At 43.8% G+C, this 18,222-nt stretch overlaps 2 protein-coding genes across 3 annotated transcripts; one reads left to right on the top strand and one right to left on the bottom strand.

The window, feature by feature from the left end:
- The first annotated feature begins 9,481 nt into the window (after window positions 1–9,481).
- Window positions 9,482–17,189, top strand: LOC135377350 (ras-related protein Rab-24-like). 2 transcript variants are annotated; one of them, XM_064609708.1, is made up of 7 exons: window positions 9,482–9,639; window positions 9,933–10,084; window positions 10,144–10,212; window positions 11,295–11,441; window positions 11,498–11,648; window positions 14,903–14,962; window positions 16,437–17,189. In XM_064609708.1, exons 2-7 carry the CDS (start codon window positions 9,971–9,973, stop codon window positions 16,487–16,489), a joined length of 594 nt encoding a protein of 197 aa, XP_064465778.1. In that variant the 5' UTR covers window positions 9,482–9,639; window positions 9,933–9,970; the 3' UTR covers window positions 16,490–17,189. The 2 variants fall into 2 exon arrangements, with proteins under 2 accessions (XP_064465778.1, XP_064465777.1); XM_064609707.1 differs by having other exon boundaries at window positions 9,484–9,639; window positions 16,434–17,189.
- On the bottom strand, window positions 16,217–18,204 carry LOC135377349 (uncharacterized). The gene is made up of 3 exons (XM_064609706.1): window positions 17,874–18,204; window positions 16,930–17,117; window positions 16,217–16,867 (listed from the first exon to the last, which is right to left on the bottom strand). The coding sequence occupies exons 1-3, from the start codon at window positions 18,068–18,070 to the stop codon at window positions 16,650–16,652; spliced, it is 603 nt and encodes a 200-aa protein (XP_064465776.1). The 5' UTR covers window positions 18,071–18,204; the 3' UTR covers window positions 16,217–16,649.
- Between the last annotated feature and the right edge of the window lie 18 nt (window positions 18,205–18,222).

Here is an 18,222-nt window from a genome sequence, read left to right as displayed (position 1 = left end):
GTATATTTAAATAAATGTTGGACACTCGAGAGAAACAATGCTGGGGTGAGCCTCTTGGGTAACACACAAGAACAGAGTCGCAACAACATATAAAACTTGGAATATGGCAGTCGTCGAAAAAGCCAGACAGCGGCAGGACGCGTTTCGTTTGCGTGTCCTAGCCTCGGAACAGCTACTTTCCACCCTCTAGAAGTTTCCCCATTCTGCACCTTGGCAGTTTCTCAACGCAAGTGGAACGTTGTGTTGTCTACGTACAGGATGTCCGAGCTAACAGCCTATGGAGCTCCCTTACGTTACAGAATTCATTTAGGCTGAGTTTTAAAGAAAATGCCCTTCTAGCAAATTGAGGATCCGGTTTTGGTAGCATGTGTACACACAGTCAGCGTATATCGTTGCTTTTGTAGGAGCCCGAGAGTAATTATTTGAACAGCTCGGGTGACAACAACTATAGTTAGATTATTCGACGGGATCGCCTAGGTTGTTGCTGTCGATCGCGCGCTTTGTGCTATCTTCATCATTGTCGATGCTGACGATATGCAACAACTTTTATACAGTTGAACCTCTGAATAACGAACGTCGATTTAGCGAAATCCTCTGTTTAACGAAGAATTTCCGTTGCACGCACGCGTCCCCATAGACGCCAATGTATTTTTGCACTCGATTCAACGAAATACATTCGTTTGGTCACCTCCATTTAACGAAGTCTCTGGGCGACTAAAGCCATCCGCACGTGTCTTTCTCCTTCACCAAGAAGAAGAAGATGAGGAGGAGAAACCTTCCCCTCTCCGTTGTCCTCACGCGAGTTTTCCTTGGTTACTTTGGTTGTCACGTGCTGTAGGCACGAGCGTGTAGATATTTGCGTTGCCGACGCCGCTTCGAAACCGGCGCCTCTTCGCACCTGTTTTGGGTTTTCGGACAAGAAAACACGGGAGGGCAATGTCACTACTACCGCAGGAGGATCGTGCGTCCTAGACCGACTTCACACAGAATTGTGTCGACATTTATCTTCCCCATTTAGAGCCCCATTCGCACGCAGGAGTCTTAGCTGATATCTAGCTGATATTTTAACTGATATCTTAGCTGATATTTTAACTGATATCTTAGCTGATATTTTAACTGATATCGTAGCTGATATTTTAACTGATATCTTAGCTGATATTTTAGCTGATATCTCAGCTGATGTTTTAACTGATATCTTAGCTGACATTTCAGCTGCTATCTAGCTGATATTTTAGCTAGTATTTTAACTGATATCTTTGCTAATATTTTAACTAAGATCTTAGCTGATATCTAGGTGATATCTTAGCTGACAGCTTAGTTGATAATGTTTACCATTAGCTGATAATGCTACCATATGTTTAGCTGATTTGTTACTGCCTCACTTCGTAGTGGTATCAGGCGGCCTATGTCACAACAACCGCAGGGGGGATCGTGCGTCCTGGACCGACTTTACAGAGAACTGTGTCAACATTTATCTTAGAGCCTCATTCGCACGCAGGAGTCTTAACTGATATCTAAGCTGATATTTTAACTGATACCTAAGCTGATATCTTAGCTGATGTTTTAGCTATTTTAACTGATATTTAGCTGATATCTTTGCTGACATTTTAGCTGATATTTTAACTGATGTTTTAGCTGATATTTTAACTGATATCTTAGCTGATAGCTTAGTTGATATTTAGCTGATAATGCTACCCTATGTTTAGCTGATTTGTTACTGCCTCACTTCGTAGTGGTATCAGGCGGCCTATGTCACAACTACCGCAGGGGGGATCTTGCGTCCTGGACAGACTTCACAGAGAACTGTGTCAACATTTATCTTAGAGCCTCATTCGCACGCAGGAGTCTTAGCTGATATCTAGCTGATATTTTAACTGATATCTTAGCTGATGTTTTAACTGATATTTTAGCTGATATCTCAGCTGATGTTTTAACTCATATTTAGGGTTTGTGGTTTTCGGCATTTATTTTCAACCCAATTCGGGGGGGTGTTTATCGGCATTTATATTGGGGACTATAAATCGGATTTTTTCGGCATCTATACTCCACCCAAAAAATAAATGCCCGAATACGGGCATCTATTTATTTCGCATGAAGGAGAGCCTGTTTTGCGGGCGAAGTAACAACGAACCGAAAAGAAGTGAATTGATTCATGGTTTCATTAACAATGTCTTTTATTGCCTGTGCCAAACCAGCAAACAATGAGACTACCTTTTGTTGTAATAGATGCAAGCGTACATCATGCTCACATCTGTCATAGCGGCTCGCTCCTTGTGATTAATAACACGCAGTTTAGAGAACGCGCGCTCAACATTAGCGCTAGAAACAGGAATAGCCAGTATGCTTAAGGTGCACTGCGACAACAAAGGCCATGTGCTGGAACGGGTCGTCTAAAACTGAATAGGAGATATATCCACCTGAGGGGCAGGGCATGCACCATATTCGAAAAACTCGCGCTTTATATCATCCATACGAGATTCATCAACAGAGCTGAGGTCATCCTCCTATAAGTGCTTACGCACAACGAAACAAGGGCACAGCCCGAAGATACCCTTTCGGCACCGGATAGCCTTTTTAACGGAAAAATCGCTCGAGAAACAGTCGACAAAGGGAGATTCCAAGGGGATTTCCCTTTGCGGTTCCAGGAATGGCAGCTGTCAGGATACGAGAAATTCGTATTTTTTCGGAATATTCCGAATCTGAAAAAAATTATTCGGGGGGTGTTTTCCGGCACTTTTCGGAAAATGCCGAAAACCACGAACCCTACTCATATTTTAACTGATATCTTAGCTGATATCTAGCTGACATTTTAGCTGCTAGCTAGCTGATATTTTAACTAAGATCTTAGCTGATATCTAGGTGATATCTTAGCTGATATTTTAGCTGATAGCTTAGTTGATGTTTAGCTGATGTCTTAGCTGATAATGTTTACCATTAGCTGATAATGCTACCCTATGTTTAGCTGATTTGTTACTGCCTCACTTCGTAGTGGTATCAGGCGGCCTATGTCACAACTACCGCAGGGGGGATCGTGCGTCCTGGACCGACTTTACAGAGAACTGTGTCAACATTTATCTTAGAGCCTCATTCGCGCGCAGGAGTCTTAGCTGATATCTAGCTTATATTTTAACTGATATCTAAGCTGATATTTTAACTGATATCTAAGCTGATATTTTAGCTGATATCTTAGCTCATATCTTTGCTGACATTTTAGCTGATATCTTAGCTGATGTTTTAGCTGATATTTTAACTGATATTTTAGCTGATATCTTTGGTGACATTTTAGCTGATATCTTAGCTGACATTTTAGCTGATGTTTTAGCTGATATTTTAGCTGATATCTTTGCTGACATTTTAGCAGATATTTTAACTGATGTTTTAGCTGATATTTTAACTGATATCTTAGCTGATATTTTAGCTGATAGCTTAGCTGATATTTTAACTCATATCTTAGATGATATTTTAGCTATTTTAACTGATATCTTAGCTGATGTTCTAGCTGATATTTTAACTGATATCTCAGCTGATGTTTTAACTCATATTTTAACTGATATTTTAGCTGACATTTTAGCTGATATTTTAACTAAGATCTTAACTGATATCTAGGTGATACCTTAGCTGATATCTTAGCTGATAATGTTTATCATTAGCTGATAATGCTACCCTATGTTTAGCTGATTTGTTACTGCCTCACTTCGTAGTGGTATCAGGCGGCCTATGTCACAACTACCGCAGGGGGGATCGTGCGTCCTGGACAGACTTCACAGAGAACTGTGTCAACATTTATCTTAGAGCCTCATTCGCACGCAGGAGTCTTAGCTGATATCTAGCTGATATTTTAACTGATATCTTAGCTGATGTTTTAACTGATATTTTAGCTGATGTTTTAGCTGACATTTAAACTAAGATCTTAACTGATATCTAGGTGACATCTTAGCTGATATCTTAGCTGATAATGTTTGCCGTTAGCTGATAATGCTACCCTATGTTTAGCTGATTTGTTACTGCCTCACTTCGTAGTGGTATCAGGCGGCCTATGTCACAACTACCGCAGGGGGGATCGTGCGTCCTGGACCGACTTCGGAGAACTGTGTCGACATTTATCTTAGAGCCCCATTCGTACGCAGGAGTTTTAGCTGATATCTAGCTGATATTTTAACTCATATCTTAGATGATATTTTAGCTATTTTAACTGATATCTTAGCTGATGTTCTAGCTGATATTTTAACTGATATCTCAGCTGATGTTTTAACTCATATTTTAACTGATATTTTAGCTGACATTTTAGCTGATATTTTAACTAAGATCTTAACTGATATCTAGGTGATACCTTAGCTGATATTTTAGCTGATATCTTAGCTGATAATGTTTACCATTAGCTGATAATGCTACCCTATGTTTAGCTGATTTGTTACTGCCTCACTTTGTAGTGGTATCACGTGGCCTATGTCACAACTACCGCAGGGGGGATCGTGCGTCCTGGACCGACTTCACAGAGAACTGTGTCGACATTTATCTTAGAGCCTCATTCACACGCAGGAGTCTTAGCTGATATCTAGCTGATATTTTAACTGATATCTTAGCTGATATTTTAACTGATATTTTAGCTATTTTAACTGATATCTTAGCTGATATTTTAGCTGATATCTTAGCTGATATCTAGCTGACATTTTAGCAGCTAGCTAGCTCATATTTTAGCTGCTATTTTAACTGATATCTTAGCTGACATTTTAGCTGATATCTTAGCTGATAGCTTAGTTGATATTTAGCTGATAATGCTACCCTATGTTTAGCTGATTTGTTACTGCCTCACTTCGTAGTGGTATCAGGCGGCCTATGTCACAACTACCGCAGGGGGGATCGTGCGTCCTGGACCGACTTCACAGATAACTGTGTCAACATTTATCTTAGAGCATCATTCGCACGCAGGAGTCTTAGCTGATATCTAGCTGACATTTTAGTTATTATTTTAACTGATATCTTATATATTTTAGCTTATATTTTAACTGATATCTTAGCTGATATCTAGCTGACATTTTAGCTGATATTTTAACTGATATCTTAGCTGACATCGTAGCTGATATTTTAACTGATATTTTAGCTGATATCTAGGTGATATCTTAGCTGATAGCTTAGTTGATATTTAGCTGATATCTTAGCTGATAATGTTTACCATTAGCTGATAATGCTACCCTATGTTTAGCTGATTTGTTACTGCCTCACTTCGTAGTGGTATCAGGCGGCCTATGTCACAACTACCGCAGGGGGGATCGTGCGTCCTGGACCGACTTCACAGAGAACTGTGTCAACATTTATCTTAGAGCCTCATTCGCACGCAGGAGTCTTAGCTTATATCTAGCTGATATTTTAACTGATATCTTAGCTGATGTTTTAACTGATATCTTAGCTGATGTTTTAACTGATATTTTAGCTGATATCTCAGCTGATGTTTTAACTGATGTTTTAACTCATATGTTAACTGATATCTTAGCTGACATCTTAGCTGACATTTTAGCTGACATTTTAACTAAGATCTTAGCTGATATCTAGGTGATATCTTAGCTGATAGCTTAGTTGATATTTAGCTGATGTCTTAGCTGATAATGTTTACCATTAGCTGATAATGCTACCCTATGTTTAGCTGATTTGTTACTGCCTCACTTCGTAGTGGTATCAGGCGGCCTATGTCACAACTACCGCAGGGGGGATCGTGCGTCCTGGACCGACTTCAGAGAACTGTGTCGACATTTATCTTAGAGCCCCATTCGTACGCAGGAGTTTTAGTTGATATCTAGCTGATATTTTAACTGATATCTTAGATGATGTTTTAACTCATATTTTAACTGATATCTTAGCTGATATTTTAGCTGACATTTTAGCTGATATTTTAACTAAGATCTTAACTGATATCTAGGTGATATCTTAGCTGATATTTTAGCTGATAGCTTAGTTGATATTTAGCTGATAATGTTTACCATTAGCTGATAATGCTACCCTATGTTTAGCTGATTTGTTACTGCCTCACTTCGTAGTGGTATCAGGCGGCCTATGTCACACCTACCGCAGGGGGATCGTGCGTCCTGGACCGACTTCACAGAGAACTGTGTCGACATTTATCTTAGAGCCCCATTCGCACGCAGGAGTCTTTGCTGATATCTAGCTGATATCTTAGCTGATATCTTAGCTGACATTTTAGCTGATATTTTAACTAAGATCTTAGCTGATATCTCAGCTGATATTTTAGCTGATGTTTTAGCTGACATTTTAGTTATTATTTTAACTGATATCTGATATTTTAGCTGATATCTTAGCTGACATTTTAGCTGCTATTTTAACTGATATCTTAGCTGACACCTTAGCTGACGTCTTAGCTGATATTTTAGCTGCTATCTTAGCTGACATTTTTGCTGATATTTTAACTAAGATCTTAGCTGATATCTAGCTGATATTTTAGCTGCTATTTTAACTGATATCTTAGCTGATATTTTAGATGATGTTTTAGCTGACATTTTAGTTGTTATTTAAACTGATATCTTAGATATTTTAGCTGATATCTAGGTGATATCTTGGTTGTGCGTTGGCGGTGATGTAAATACCATATCCTGTACGATGTCGGACAACAACCTTTGTGCTTCTTCGGGTGTCGTGTTTTATCTCAAAGAAAAAAAGAGAACAGCTTGTTGACCGCAAGACTGCGACCGCACTACGCTTACGGCGACATTCAAGCCTTCAAGGAAACACGGAACCCCTTCACGGCGGCTTCCCCGCATTCTAAAATAAAAGCTTCTCGCTTTGCACTAACAAAAACTGTAGGCGAGAAATTCATAGCGAGATCGTTCCTCGATGCACAGCAAACGTGTTTACTTAGCAAAATATTTTTTCTGCTCGCACTGGACACACAAGTACATCTGAAAGAGTGCATGACAGCAACCTTATTTCGAGAAGAGTTCTCCTTACTTCTCCTCCGTGGCATGTTCCATTTAACGAATATCTCTATTTAACGAAACAAAGAGCCAGCATTTACAAATTCGTTATATCGAGGTTCGACTGTACTACCCGTTGTTGAGGAATGTTCAAGAGCTACAGCTATTTAGAATTTTGAGCTTTGCCACTCAACTCACACGGAGGTCCAACAGGGGTGCGTTCCTAAACCTACAAGAGTTGAAGTAGCATTCTGCTCGAAGCGGCGTTTCGTGGGATGCTTTCGAGCAGCTATCCCCTCAGGAGCACAAAGTCCTGGGATGGCGCATCATAACACCATTCGAAAGCAAGCAAGCTTGCACAGTTGTTTCAATGAGTGTGTTGAGACTTCCTTTTTAGGTGAAACAAGCGAGATTCACTTCCGCAGCTGTCAAAGTAAATTTCTCTCCATGCGCGCAAGTTATGTAGCCTTCCAAGCAAAATGTTCGTCATGTATCGTTCCTTGTTGTGTTTCAAGCTGCCTAAGCTGCTGGAAAAGAATCGCGATTGTGTCTTTTTACTGAATCTTCCTACGATATTTTCATGCTGCATGTGCTTGTTTGGGATTGGATTGTTGTTGGCTTTATCATGTTATGCAATTGTTATGGCGTATTCCATTGGGAGAGCAGATTTTGCCCTGCGCTGGGTGGGGTCACACTGCTTTGCTTCGTCAATGGAATGCTAACAATCGTTCAAGGTACGAATCACGCTCCGCGCATAGCACGTGAGCCCGTGCTTTCCCGGGTTAGCTTTGGTCTCATGGCTCAAAAACTATTGCTCTTTTGAGCAAACGTTTTGCCTGCCAATGAAACATTCAACGTCTGACACGATTCTGCCACCAATGGCACAGTTTTTGTCCCTTCCCGGAGCAAAAATTTGACCCAGCTCTTCCAATGGAATGTGCCATTAGAAACGATGTAGCCATCCTGCAGGAAGGCCATTCCGTCCACATCTTCCCAAACCTACTCGACCGACTAGCTACTCACCACGGGCACGTTGAGTAGCGGCTCCAGAGCACAGGGAGCGCTCTCCTTTTTACTCAACTGTATCACTCCTTTTTCCGGAGTGGAGCGCTCTTGATGAACTCTCACGCTCCAGCTTGCAGGTCGGAGCGCGTATGGAGGAAGGGGACGCCAGAAAGCCGGTGAGCCCCCTTGGAAACTTTGCCTGGGCTTGTGGCTCTGAAAGACCGTTTAGTTAGCAGAGGGTAGAGCACTGGAGTGTGAGGGACAGAGTTCACCGAACGCGCCCCTTGAGTCTGAGGAGCACAGGGCCCTGCTCCTCAGACTCAAGGAAAAGGTTTCTGTTGGATCGCATGCACGAGCTTGCTTGCTTCCTCTTCTTATGTTCTACTGTAGGGTCATGCGGTACCAGTGGCGGACCGGGCGAACTTCAGTTTGTACATTGGATTTCCCTCTCCCCTCCCCCACTACGCTCTCTGACAAAGAACCCCCCAACCGAGCGTCTGGGTCCGCCCCTGCGTGGTACAACCCTGTCACGTGAGCTACCCTACTCAGGTGTAGGTTTAGGGATGCATATAGGTCTTGTTCGAGTGCGTAGTGTTTGCACTCTCGGCTTTGATTTTTTCTTTATGCGTGTATAGTATGTTATCAGCTCCCACTAACAGCTGCTCTTGCGTGCATTTAAGCCGAGGAAAGGAACTGGAACCAACGGCATCGTGAAGCCTATAAGTATTCCATAAAAAAAAAAAAAAAAGATCAGAAGCGTGCACATAATCCGGAGAAATAAAAGATGCTATCGCCAAGCTGTACTAAATGGGAATAAAGCCGCAAACGGAGGCCGGACAGAAGTAGATACACCAACAGCTCTTCTGTCCGTCCACGTCTGGTTTGCAGTTCTATCCCTATGCATCTTTACCGACTTCCCCAACTTTCCTGCTTGTATATATGTACCATAAAAACCGAAACCGAAGAAGCGTGGCTCAGTTGCGAGCGCAGCGCTGTCTAAACTAATTGGACAAAAAGAGCGACGAGTTCTGAAGATGAGAAAACTGATGTTCTGAGGCTGGAACAACATAGAAGGGACAAATACATACAAGGCCTCAAATTGCCTAAGCAATTAACGATGAAAGTCACTGAAAAGGTTGGCCAGCTGTAGGACAGGCTTCAGAGTTCTGAAGATTGTCCCCAAACCAAAGCTAAATTGACAAACGCGTCACACAAGTGACAGCACGACGGCACCGACGTTTCGGTTTCGGAAGAAAATGTAAGGGGCAAGTGCACGACAGGTGCTGCCCTCGTGCAACAGAGTTACACGTTACACTAGAGCAGTAGAGCCAATCGAATAGAAAACCTTCCTCCGGTCTTTTGTCACAGACGTCAGCATTGCGTCGCAACATTTTGGGCAGCTGTTGCCGTACTAATTACTAATTGACTCGATGACCTCGATGACCAAGCTGTCTTAACAAAATAACAAAATGTATTGCGAGTATGCACCAGGTCGCTGATACGCTGACAGCGCCAGCTACCTTATTCACGTTTCTGCTCTGCACTGCACTGCGCCGCTGCACTTCCGCTGAATCGAGTGCAGCAGCCCAATCGAAGACACCTACGAGATCACGTGGGGTGCCATCCACCAGCAATGGTGTGTCATCTGCTTTGATGGCTTACAGCAGCGAGCGCTGTTGTGGTTCAACAAGGCTTGGACTCCGCGCAAACTGTAAGTGACATTCGCAGAAACTGTCTGACACACGTAGAGAAATGACGACACAACACAGCTGTGTCACGCATGTTTCTTACCAAACCTTGGTGATCATGTTATTGGTACTTTCAGAGCAGCAGTTTTGGCCTTCGTTTGTTTTAGTGTATTGCACGTGCTAACCGTACACACAGCAGTGATAAGGTCATGCTGAAGTGTTGGTTTTCATTCGTGTGCAGTTGATAGCCTTCGCCGTGTAAACACGACACAAACCCAGCGCATGTGCATTTAAAAAAGAATTTTCTTTGACGCAGAAACGGAAGACAAAACCGCTTCCGAGAAACAGGTTGAGATGAGCCAAGTGGATCTGAAAGTTGTGCTTTTAGGAAAGGAATACTGCGGAAAGACAAGTTTAGTGGAGCGGTACTTATACGATCGTTTTAATGGAACGGCGCCGTACCAGAACGTGAGTAAACTGAACGGACATATACTAGCCAAGATGATTTATAACACGATTTGTTGCAGACAATTGGAGCAGCATATGGCGCTAAACAAGTTCTCCTAAGGAACAAAAAAGTCACCCTCGGAATATGGGTAAGATTGTCTGCAGGAAAATTCCCCGTGTAAACTTGCGTTTATAACGATGAACATAAAACGAGCACGTAGCAGTCATTTTGCGCGGGTGATAAGCGTGAGAAAGAAAAAAAAACTCTTCAAGCATGGAGTTGGGTGGCAGATCTTATTAGTGGATGCAGCATTTCACGCACAGTGGAAGGTCTGTTCCAACCCCTAAGTGGAACACTTGATACAGAGCAGTGTAATAAACTGGTGCAGCCACATCTGCGTTCATGTAGTTGCATTTTGCACGACAACATCTCAACTGGAAGTGCCCACAGCTAAAAGGGCAAGCAACACTTACTCCCCCGAATTCATAGATTTGGCTTGATGTCGACTTGACTTGCAGCTGCTTTGGAAAGGTGTCAGTGCACTTCAGAAACCCTCTTCGTCTTGAAGTGTTCTGACGCAGCGAGCTCAACATGATACGCGGGATGAAAATTTCGAGTCCGCGCTTGGGCTACCTTGAACCCGACTCGGATAACGCTCCAGTACGCCAGCTCCGGGAAGCCACACGGCACTCGGAATCTTGCCTGTCTTGGCTTTACATGAGCTGATGCATCATCAATTTGTTTACAGGGCCCTTGCACAAGTGTTGGTGCAGGATGGCGGGTGAACGCATCTTATCAGTCCTGACTCTACAAAATGTTGCGTTTTCATACTGCGAAGCAAATTGGAAGTGCAAAAATTGTACAAAAATCTCCCTCCCATACGCAGTTAGCAGGCTTAAACTTGACCAGGTAAGACAGCAGGAGGGTTCATGACACGTTCAAACCGTCTTGGCACGGACTTGCACAAGTCAGGATGCGGCTTCAAGTCAAGTTCCATCTGTCAATTCGGGGGTTATCATCGCTTGAAACCCATTCTATCGGGCAAAATATTTTTCCTCAATGGCATAATTTAACTTTCCCCTGCCCTCGAACAGCTGAAAGGGCTCTCTTGCAAATTATTGCTGAGATGCCAAAAGCTTCTGTAGCAGCCAAAAATGAGATACTTTGCCTTTAAAAGCAGCTATTGCACTTGGACTGTGTGGTAGGTAAATGCAGATTCTGTGTCTTCAGGACACCGCGGGCAGCGAGAGGTACGAAGCCATGAGCCGCATCTACTACCGCGGAGCCGGTGTGGCAATCGTGTGCTTTGACTTGACGGACAAAGCGAGTTTCCAGAAGGCCAAGAAGTGGGTCTCGGAACTCCGTAAACACGAAGAGGTGGGCACGACGCTTCGCCCTCTTTGGATTACATGGTATATGCCTACGTGTTACAGAAGTGTCGCGTCTTTCTCTGCGGAACAAAGAAGGACCTCATCGACGACGGTCATCAAGCGAGAGCCGTCAACTATAGCACCGCCCTGCAGTATGCGGAAGAGCTAGAAGGCTGCCTCTTTGAGACCTCCAGCAAAACTGGAGAGGGTGTCGGTGAGTACGATGCAAATTTGGTCCAAGTTGACACAAAGGAACATCGAAATGACGCTTCTTTGTGTGGCTCATTTTATTCTTTGAGCATCGGCGAGCGTACTTTGCAGTGACAGCCACCACATTTTTTTACTGAGTAGTGTTTTCAGATTTTATTGCAAATTTAAAAAAAAGAAACAGAGTTTGCAAAAAAGGCACTGACATTTTCCAAAGCGTTATAATAGAAGAAAAAGGGAATTTAGAAATGAAGCATGTCTGGTAGTAAAAGATTTGTACGTTTCACGAATACACAAGCTACATGTAATGACTTTCTGCTGTTGTGTATTTTTTACTCTATTCTGCGACTTTTACCACAAAATTAGCGCAAACAATCGATTCTGTGTGGGAATCTGCAAAAAAAGTAGAGCCCCCGCTTAAAAATCCACCAAACGATAGCGTGGCACCAGAGACAAGACAGAAACAAAACAGGGACTAGGTCCTAACAAACTCGCCCGCTACATTGTCCTTACGGGGACGGTCGCATCCATTCAAGTCAGTTTCTAAACTAATGGTCTAATGGTGTCATTCTATTCCTCCTGGACTGCCGACCACGGCATAAAAAAATCCTGCGCGAAAAAGTGGCGGAGTTTGACCGTTATTCGATGGAATACATGACGGGAGCAGACGCCGGATGTTGAAGAGTATGTCGGAATTTCCCCTCTAGAAAAACGAGAAAACGTCACTCCCTAAGAACCAGTGAGGGCGCAACCTCGAGGAAAGGAGTGCGGCGGGCGTCACACGGAGTTACGGGGCACCTGGATGTCGCCTTTCTCCTCCGAGTGCTGCCCTCTCACACCTCCGCTTAAGGAGTGAGGTCGCGCAGCCAGAAACTCCGCAGCTGCGGAAGCGGCGCTGATCTTTCAAATTCGTTTATTTAGTATCTAAGCACTTTTCGGACGATAAAATGAGCCCGGTACAGTGAACCCTCGTTAATATGACCCCCGTTTTAATCTGACATGTACTCGCTTTGTGACCGTTTCTCTCGGGAACCGTTCCGCCAGCATGTAAATCCCCCTCGTTAATATGACAATCCGTTTATTGGACAGTGACCACGATTTTTGTCACAAGTACGCTCAAACACAGGCATTATAAATCCACTATTATGACCACGTCACACGACCCTCAGGGTAGCCCCCGGGAGAGGCTATCTCGTACCTCGCTCAGATGGTGACACGCGTTAAAGTATGGCGTCACAGGTTGCCTCGTTATTTTGTGAGCAGACAACGGTCGATAACGTGTCCGCAATTGATGGGGCTACTGTCCAGTTAGAAAAATTAATGACCGAAAATTGTTTGACGTAGTCCTTGTTAACAGATTTTTCAGAAAATAAATCGTAATTACGTCGGCTTTTGTTGTGCGTAGCGGTGTGTCCGGTCCGCGGAGGGTGCGTTTCTCGTCAATATGACAATTCGCTTGATGACCAAAATCCGCGGGAACGGCGGTGGCCATATCAACGAGGGTTCGCTGTATATTGTCGGCCGGTGCCAAACATAGGGTATCGGTTTCATAGCTGGAGTTCCAGATGTGACCGTCCCTTTAAGAAAGCATTGTGGTTGTACATTCTGCTGAGGCTCTCATCTTGACAGGAAGACATCGCATGACCTTCCGACACCACTGCCTCAAACGTTGCCTCGAGGTCCCATAAGACCCGAAACAGCCGTCCAGTTCTGGTGCGGCAGCGGTTATAGACACACGTACCTAAGATGGCTAGTGCTATAAAAGGTGCAGAGTTTTTCTTAACAAAACAAATAACACCGTAAGTACAACGTAATAATGCGCAACAAGGCCATTAATGTATGGGTTAAAGCATTCTGACACGCAACATGAGACTCTTAATTCGTTGGCACTTTTACTAGTAGAACTCACACTACTGACTACTATAAAATACACCTTGTTTGAAAGCCGATAGGAACTACCTCGTTGTTTAGGCACTGTAGTGTCTCTTTCTCATAAATATTTCTTTCATTCTTGTGCAATAGAGATTGACATAGCCCCGCACCCTTAAATACGAACTCAAGCCCCCTCCCAAGTTACTGGCATAGGCATATGGATACATGGCGTTCGTTATTTGCCGCTGAAGATTATTGCGGACGAAAAGGATCCCGTCAACGGACGGTGTCTGGTTCGCAATACTACATACACACACGTACATAGCCACATGTGCCAAAACTCCTTTTGCTGTTTCTGCTCTTCACAAGACATACTGTAAACACACTGTGAAGTACTAGCAGATGCGGCTTGTCTAGTGTGGCGTTATTCCTCGTCGTTTTGCTGCCCTAACACACCGTGAACCGGCTATGTCACCGTGATCGGCCGTACTGGATCATTGAGGGCTCTATGTCCCCTTAGAGAGCAGCATTTTTTAAACCATGAGGCGCGCAGTCCCTCCTTTGCTCAGCATTCAGAGCTAGAGAGCGGTGGAGATCGCGTTGTCTTTATTCGTTTTCTGTTCTTAGGCGAAGCAAAGGGAAGCGTAATAAAGGCTGCTCAGGTTGGGCCCGGCCCACGTCAGTCTCTAGCTTACAATGCTGCTGGCTCTTTCTCGAGCCTAAGCAGGAGCAGGTATACACATTTACATGACGCACGTGGCAGGATACCTTCTCCGTTGTGTTCCGAAAATTCTTCTCAGTCGGGAGAAGCATTTACAGCATCTGTCCTACCTAGTAACTTTGTTTAAGAATAATTTGGGGTAACCGCAAGGTGCTAACTGTCGTTTTGGCTGGGTATGAATATTTAAGTAGTCATTATTTTGTCTGCGCAAAATGAAAGTTAAATACAGAAATTTTAGTCTTCCCTTTAATATGTTTGTAAAGCTGAGACATAATTACATAAGTGTGTTCACAAAAGCTCAGAAGGCTCGCATTGTGCCCAATGGTTTTGGAACTTGCATTTGTTGTGTGTTGTATAGATGGCAGCGGCTAGCGGATAATATCTCATATAGGGGAACGGCAACTGTGTCACATCAGTTAGCAATCAGGTCATATCTAGTCTAAGATGGCATCAGCTGACAACTGGAGGTGTTCTGTCAACAGATAAATCACACTTGACAATGTTTGTATCTGTCTAAAGAACATTATTCCGCCTCTAGAAATAACCGTAGGTTGGACATCGCTGTTTATATCCGCAATGTGTGTCGATTTAATTTCACTTAGTATAACCTACTGTGGATCCTCAAACCGGCTGAGTAACAAAAAATCCCACGTAATTTTGCTTTTCAGCGGAACTCTTTAGTCAAGTAGCCCAAACTTATGCGTCTTCAACATCACCGTTCACTAGATGTGAGTACGCCTCGCATTTGTCATTGTTCAATATGTCATAGATTCGGGAAATGTTCTGTGAGAGATTTCCGTGCTGCCAGTTTTTATATTGGAAGTGGGCATTGTTATTTTTTTTTTTTCTGGGGACACTAAAGTGCAAAGATTTCACCTCGCGGAATTAAAGCTTGCTGCTAAAGCCTTGCTGTGACCTGATATCAATACAAAAGGGACTGGATTTATCCATGCACCATTAAAACTCCTGTCGTCATCAGCATCACCTTTAAGCCTGGGTTGTGTTCGATTGTATCGAAGGCTGACGTTTGCAGTTTGTGAAAGTGTAACAAACTGGAGGCATACTGCGCATGAATTTGTGCAGAAATGCCTTATGACTCTGGTCGTGGTATTGGCCCACTTCCTGGCTTTCTATGCCTGGCTTGGCTTTCCAAACATCAAGATGGCATACAAAAATAGAAGAAATATGCTATCTCAAAATTTTAGATTCAAACATTTTTGTTATTGTTGTAAACATTGATAAGGTACGCTTCGTTGTTGAAGGTGTGCAGTTGTGTTTGTAAACCTTGGGATGATTCTTTGTGCACAGTAGTATATCCCTTTTGTGACTCTAGGTCAGCATGTTGGTGAAATTGACTGAAATCTTGGATGGAAGTATCTTGCGGCATGTTGTGTACCGTCAAAGGGACATTCCTATGATGATAAGGAGAGCACTGTAAACCGTGCTTTTCCACCATCATACTTGCCAGGCTTGAGATAGATGCATGTTTGGAAGGTAGTGAAGTCTGCTGATTATAAATAGGGCCTGACTTTTTAGGGTTAAACCCGTATCCGCCCGATATTTACCCCCCGAACGAAATCTGTAAAATACGGGTTTAACCCGAATCTACCCGAAAACATCCGGGTCACGTGGCACACTCATAAGCGTGCATTAAAAATAAAGTTTGATAACATTGCTAAACATTAGTTCCATGTTAAGGCAAATTTTTATTAAACAAAAAAAATCACCCGAATTCCTGACCACAGAATATGCCGTAACGGCATTTAACCCGAATACAGTCAAACTCCTTTAAAACGAAACTCAGGGGACAGCAAAAAAAATTCGCAGTAAAGGTATTTTCGTTAAAAAGGATGTCCATTATTGGACCTATAGGACTCCAGCGGGACCGCAAAAAAATTTGCTGTACTGGTATTTTCGTTAAAAAGGTGTTCGCTATAAAGGAGTTTGACTGTACACCCAAATTTTCAAACGAGAAATATCACCCGATATTTACCCCCCGAATTTGGCCAAAAATAAAACCCGAAAAAGTCAGGCCCTAATTATAAATAGCAATTTGGATTATGATTATAGATAGCAAGCACAATTTGGAGGTCTGATTCTTTGTATCTTCTCCCCAATATGGCCCAGGCCTTCAAGCTAAACAAATTGCACTGAAAGTGCTTCTTCTTTTTTCTTTCTTTTTTTTTTACCCCCCTCTAGCAGGTTCCAAGCTGAAACTCGAAGAGCCCCACCCTGCAACTCGCAACTGCTGCTAATGTCACCAGCCCAGCCCTCGTCGAGGAACTTGGGTGAACCCTGCATTTCCGCAACTGAAGAGGCCCGCTTAGTAGCCCCCGCAGACTTTTGTAAGGACACCTCCCCACGTTTTAGAAATCTTGCATCGATTCCGAAAGCTGCAAAGCGCAACAGGCCATGTCACATGCGCACGGCCGGCATGCCTGGCGAATCACGCTTCCCCTTCTCCAGCTGGCCGACAATACGGTCCAGCATGCCCCTGTGGTGTAGCTGCAGTGCCTCGTGTCCGTACAGCCAAGCCAGCAGCGGCGTCATGGAAACCGTAAACGTGTCCCGTAGCTGTGTGCCGCCGCTCCTAGCATGCGGGGCGGCAAAGGTCGTGACGCTCTTCGTCGAAGCTGCAAGCAATGAACCAAAGTGAACGGCTGTGTCCGTTTAGTTAACCAGCAGTGCCCTTTACCGCATAGTAGGTGGAATTTGCAGAAGGAGGCAGTCGTCGTGATGCGGAAACTGGCGGCGTCCGCCGGCTCGACGACGTAGTGGGCGGTTCTGGCGAGGATTCCGTAGGGCGAGAGCCGTTCGTTGAGCAGGACGTCGTACTCCCAGACGGGGTGGCTGCCTCCGCTCGACTGGATCGTGAAGTCGATGCTGCGGATTAATATTTTTACTTATATGGGACGTTGTATAATGACAATAAATATCTTATTTTTTGCAACCACATTTTTGCTGTTAGAATCATTTAATTCGTTTTGACGGGGGAGAAATCCTCCTCCTCAATGTAAAGTCACCATAGAACCCCACCCCAACTATATTTTTCTGGCTATGCCACTGCTCAGGCATGTCCGAAGTGTTGTGAATGATTTGGTGTTTCAGGTTTGGTCCTTGTTGAGGCTGTAAAATCTGTAAAGTGCCTTTAATTTTGTGCTCAAAGTACATTCGCCTGTGTATGGAGGAGGCTAAATGTCTGCAAAGGACAGGGAACCGGCAGTGAGTATAGGTTCAGGTAAAATAATTTTTGAGGCACTGCATACTTTTCCAAAAAAAGTTCATCAGATTCCCGCAGAGCTCTCATGAGTTAGCTTTCCCAACCTCAGAAGTCCACAACACAAACAAGAACAGCATGACTTTCCATCTGTGAGTTAATGAGCAATTGTAGCAGACGACAGTTACCCGATCAGAAGTATGATTTAAAAAAAATGCATTTGACTGGTCAAAATGGAGCGGCATTTTGTAAGAGGGAAGGGGTCAAGTAAAATTTTGGCCCCCTACTTGTCAGGTTGACTTCTAACACGCCAGTCCCATCTAAAGGGCATAGATATCCCAGCGATCGTTTACGCTGTACTACTCAGTCTAATCAAGAATGCTACCTGGCGCGAAACGTTTGATAAAAAGAGTGCAACGTACAGTCCCGGATTCGTCGTCCACATGTGATTTAGATCAGCCACGTAATCCCATGCCTGTTTCGGGCTGGGAAGTGAAACAAGCGACTCGAACTTCATCGACGAGTGACTCAAAGAAGATAACGCGAATAACAAAAACAGACTGAACGTTAAGCATATACATTGCAACCTCCTGCTAGCGAAACTGGTTGTTCGAGACATTCTGGATACGTCAAACAGAGATAACGCCTCCAACTTCCTTCAACAATGTGACGCTTGTGAGAGCAGACCACACAAACAGAACGCACGGCTCAGGCGGGCGAACCCGCGCAGCGCGCCGCCACCGTAGTTAGTATAGGTGTGCGGGTAATTCA

This window comes from Ornithodoros turicata, chromosome 1 (assembly GCF_037126465.1).
Source record: "Ornithodoros turicata isolate Travis chromosome 1, ASM3712646v1, whole genome shotgun sequence".
NCBI lineage: Eukaryota > Metazoa > Arthropoda > Arachnida > Ixodida > Argasidae > Ornithodoros > Ornithodoros turicata.
The sequence above is the reverse complement of the archived record's forward strand: the minus strand, read 5'-3'. Positions and strand labels throughout refer to the sequence as shown.

Bases quoted from the DNA above. Each gene is read 5' to 3' on its own strand.
- LOC135377349 (XM_064609706.1), bottom strand. From the start codon at position 18,070: ATGTCTCGAACAACCAGTTTCGCTAGCAGGAGGTTGCAATGTATATGC. The intron at 17,118-17,873 runs GTACGTTGCACT...ATTAATCCGCAG, and splicing joins TGGACGACGAATCCGGGACT to CATCGACTTCACGATCCAGT. The intron at 16,868-16,929 runs GTAAAGGGCACT...CATTGCTTGCAG, and splicing joins CAAATTCCACCTACTATGCG to CTTCGACGAAGAGCGTCACG.
- LOC135377350 (XM_064609707.1), top strand. From the start codon at position 9,971: ATGAGCCAAGTGGATCTGAAAGTTGTGCTTTTAGGAAAGGAATACTGC. The intron at 10,085-10,143 runs GTGAGTAAACTG...GATTTGTTGCAG, and splicing joins GAACGGCGCCGTACCAGAAC to ACAATTGGAGCAGCATATGG. The intron at 14,963-16,433 runs GTGAGTACGCCT...ACCCCCCTCTAG, and splicing joins AACATCACCGTTCACTAGAT to CAGGTTCCAAGCTGAAACTC.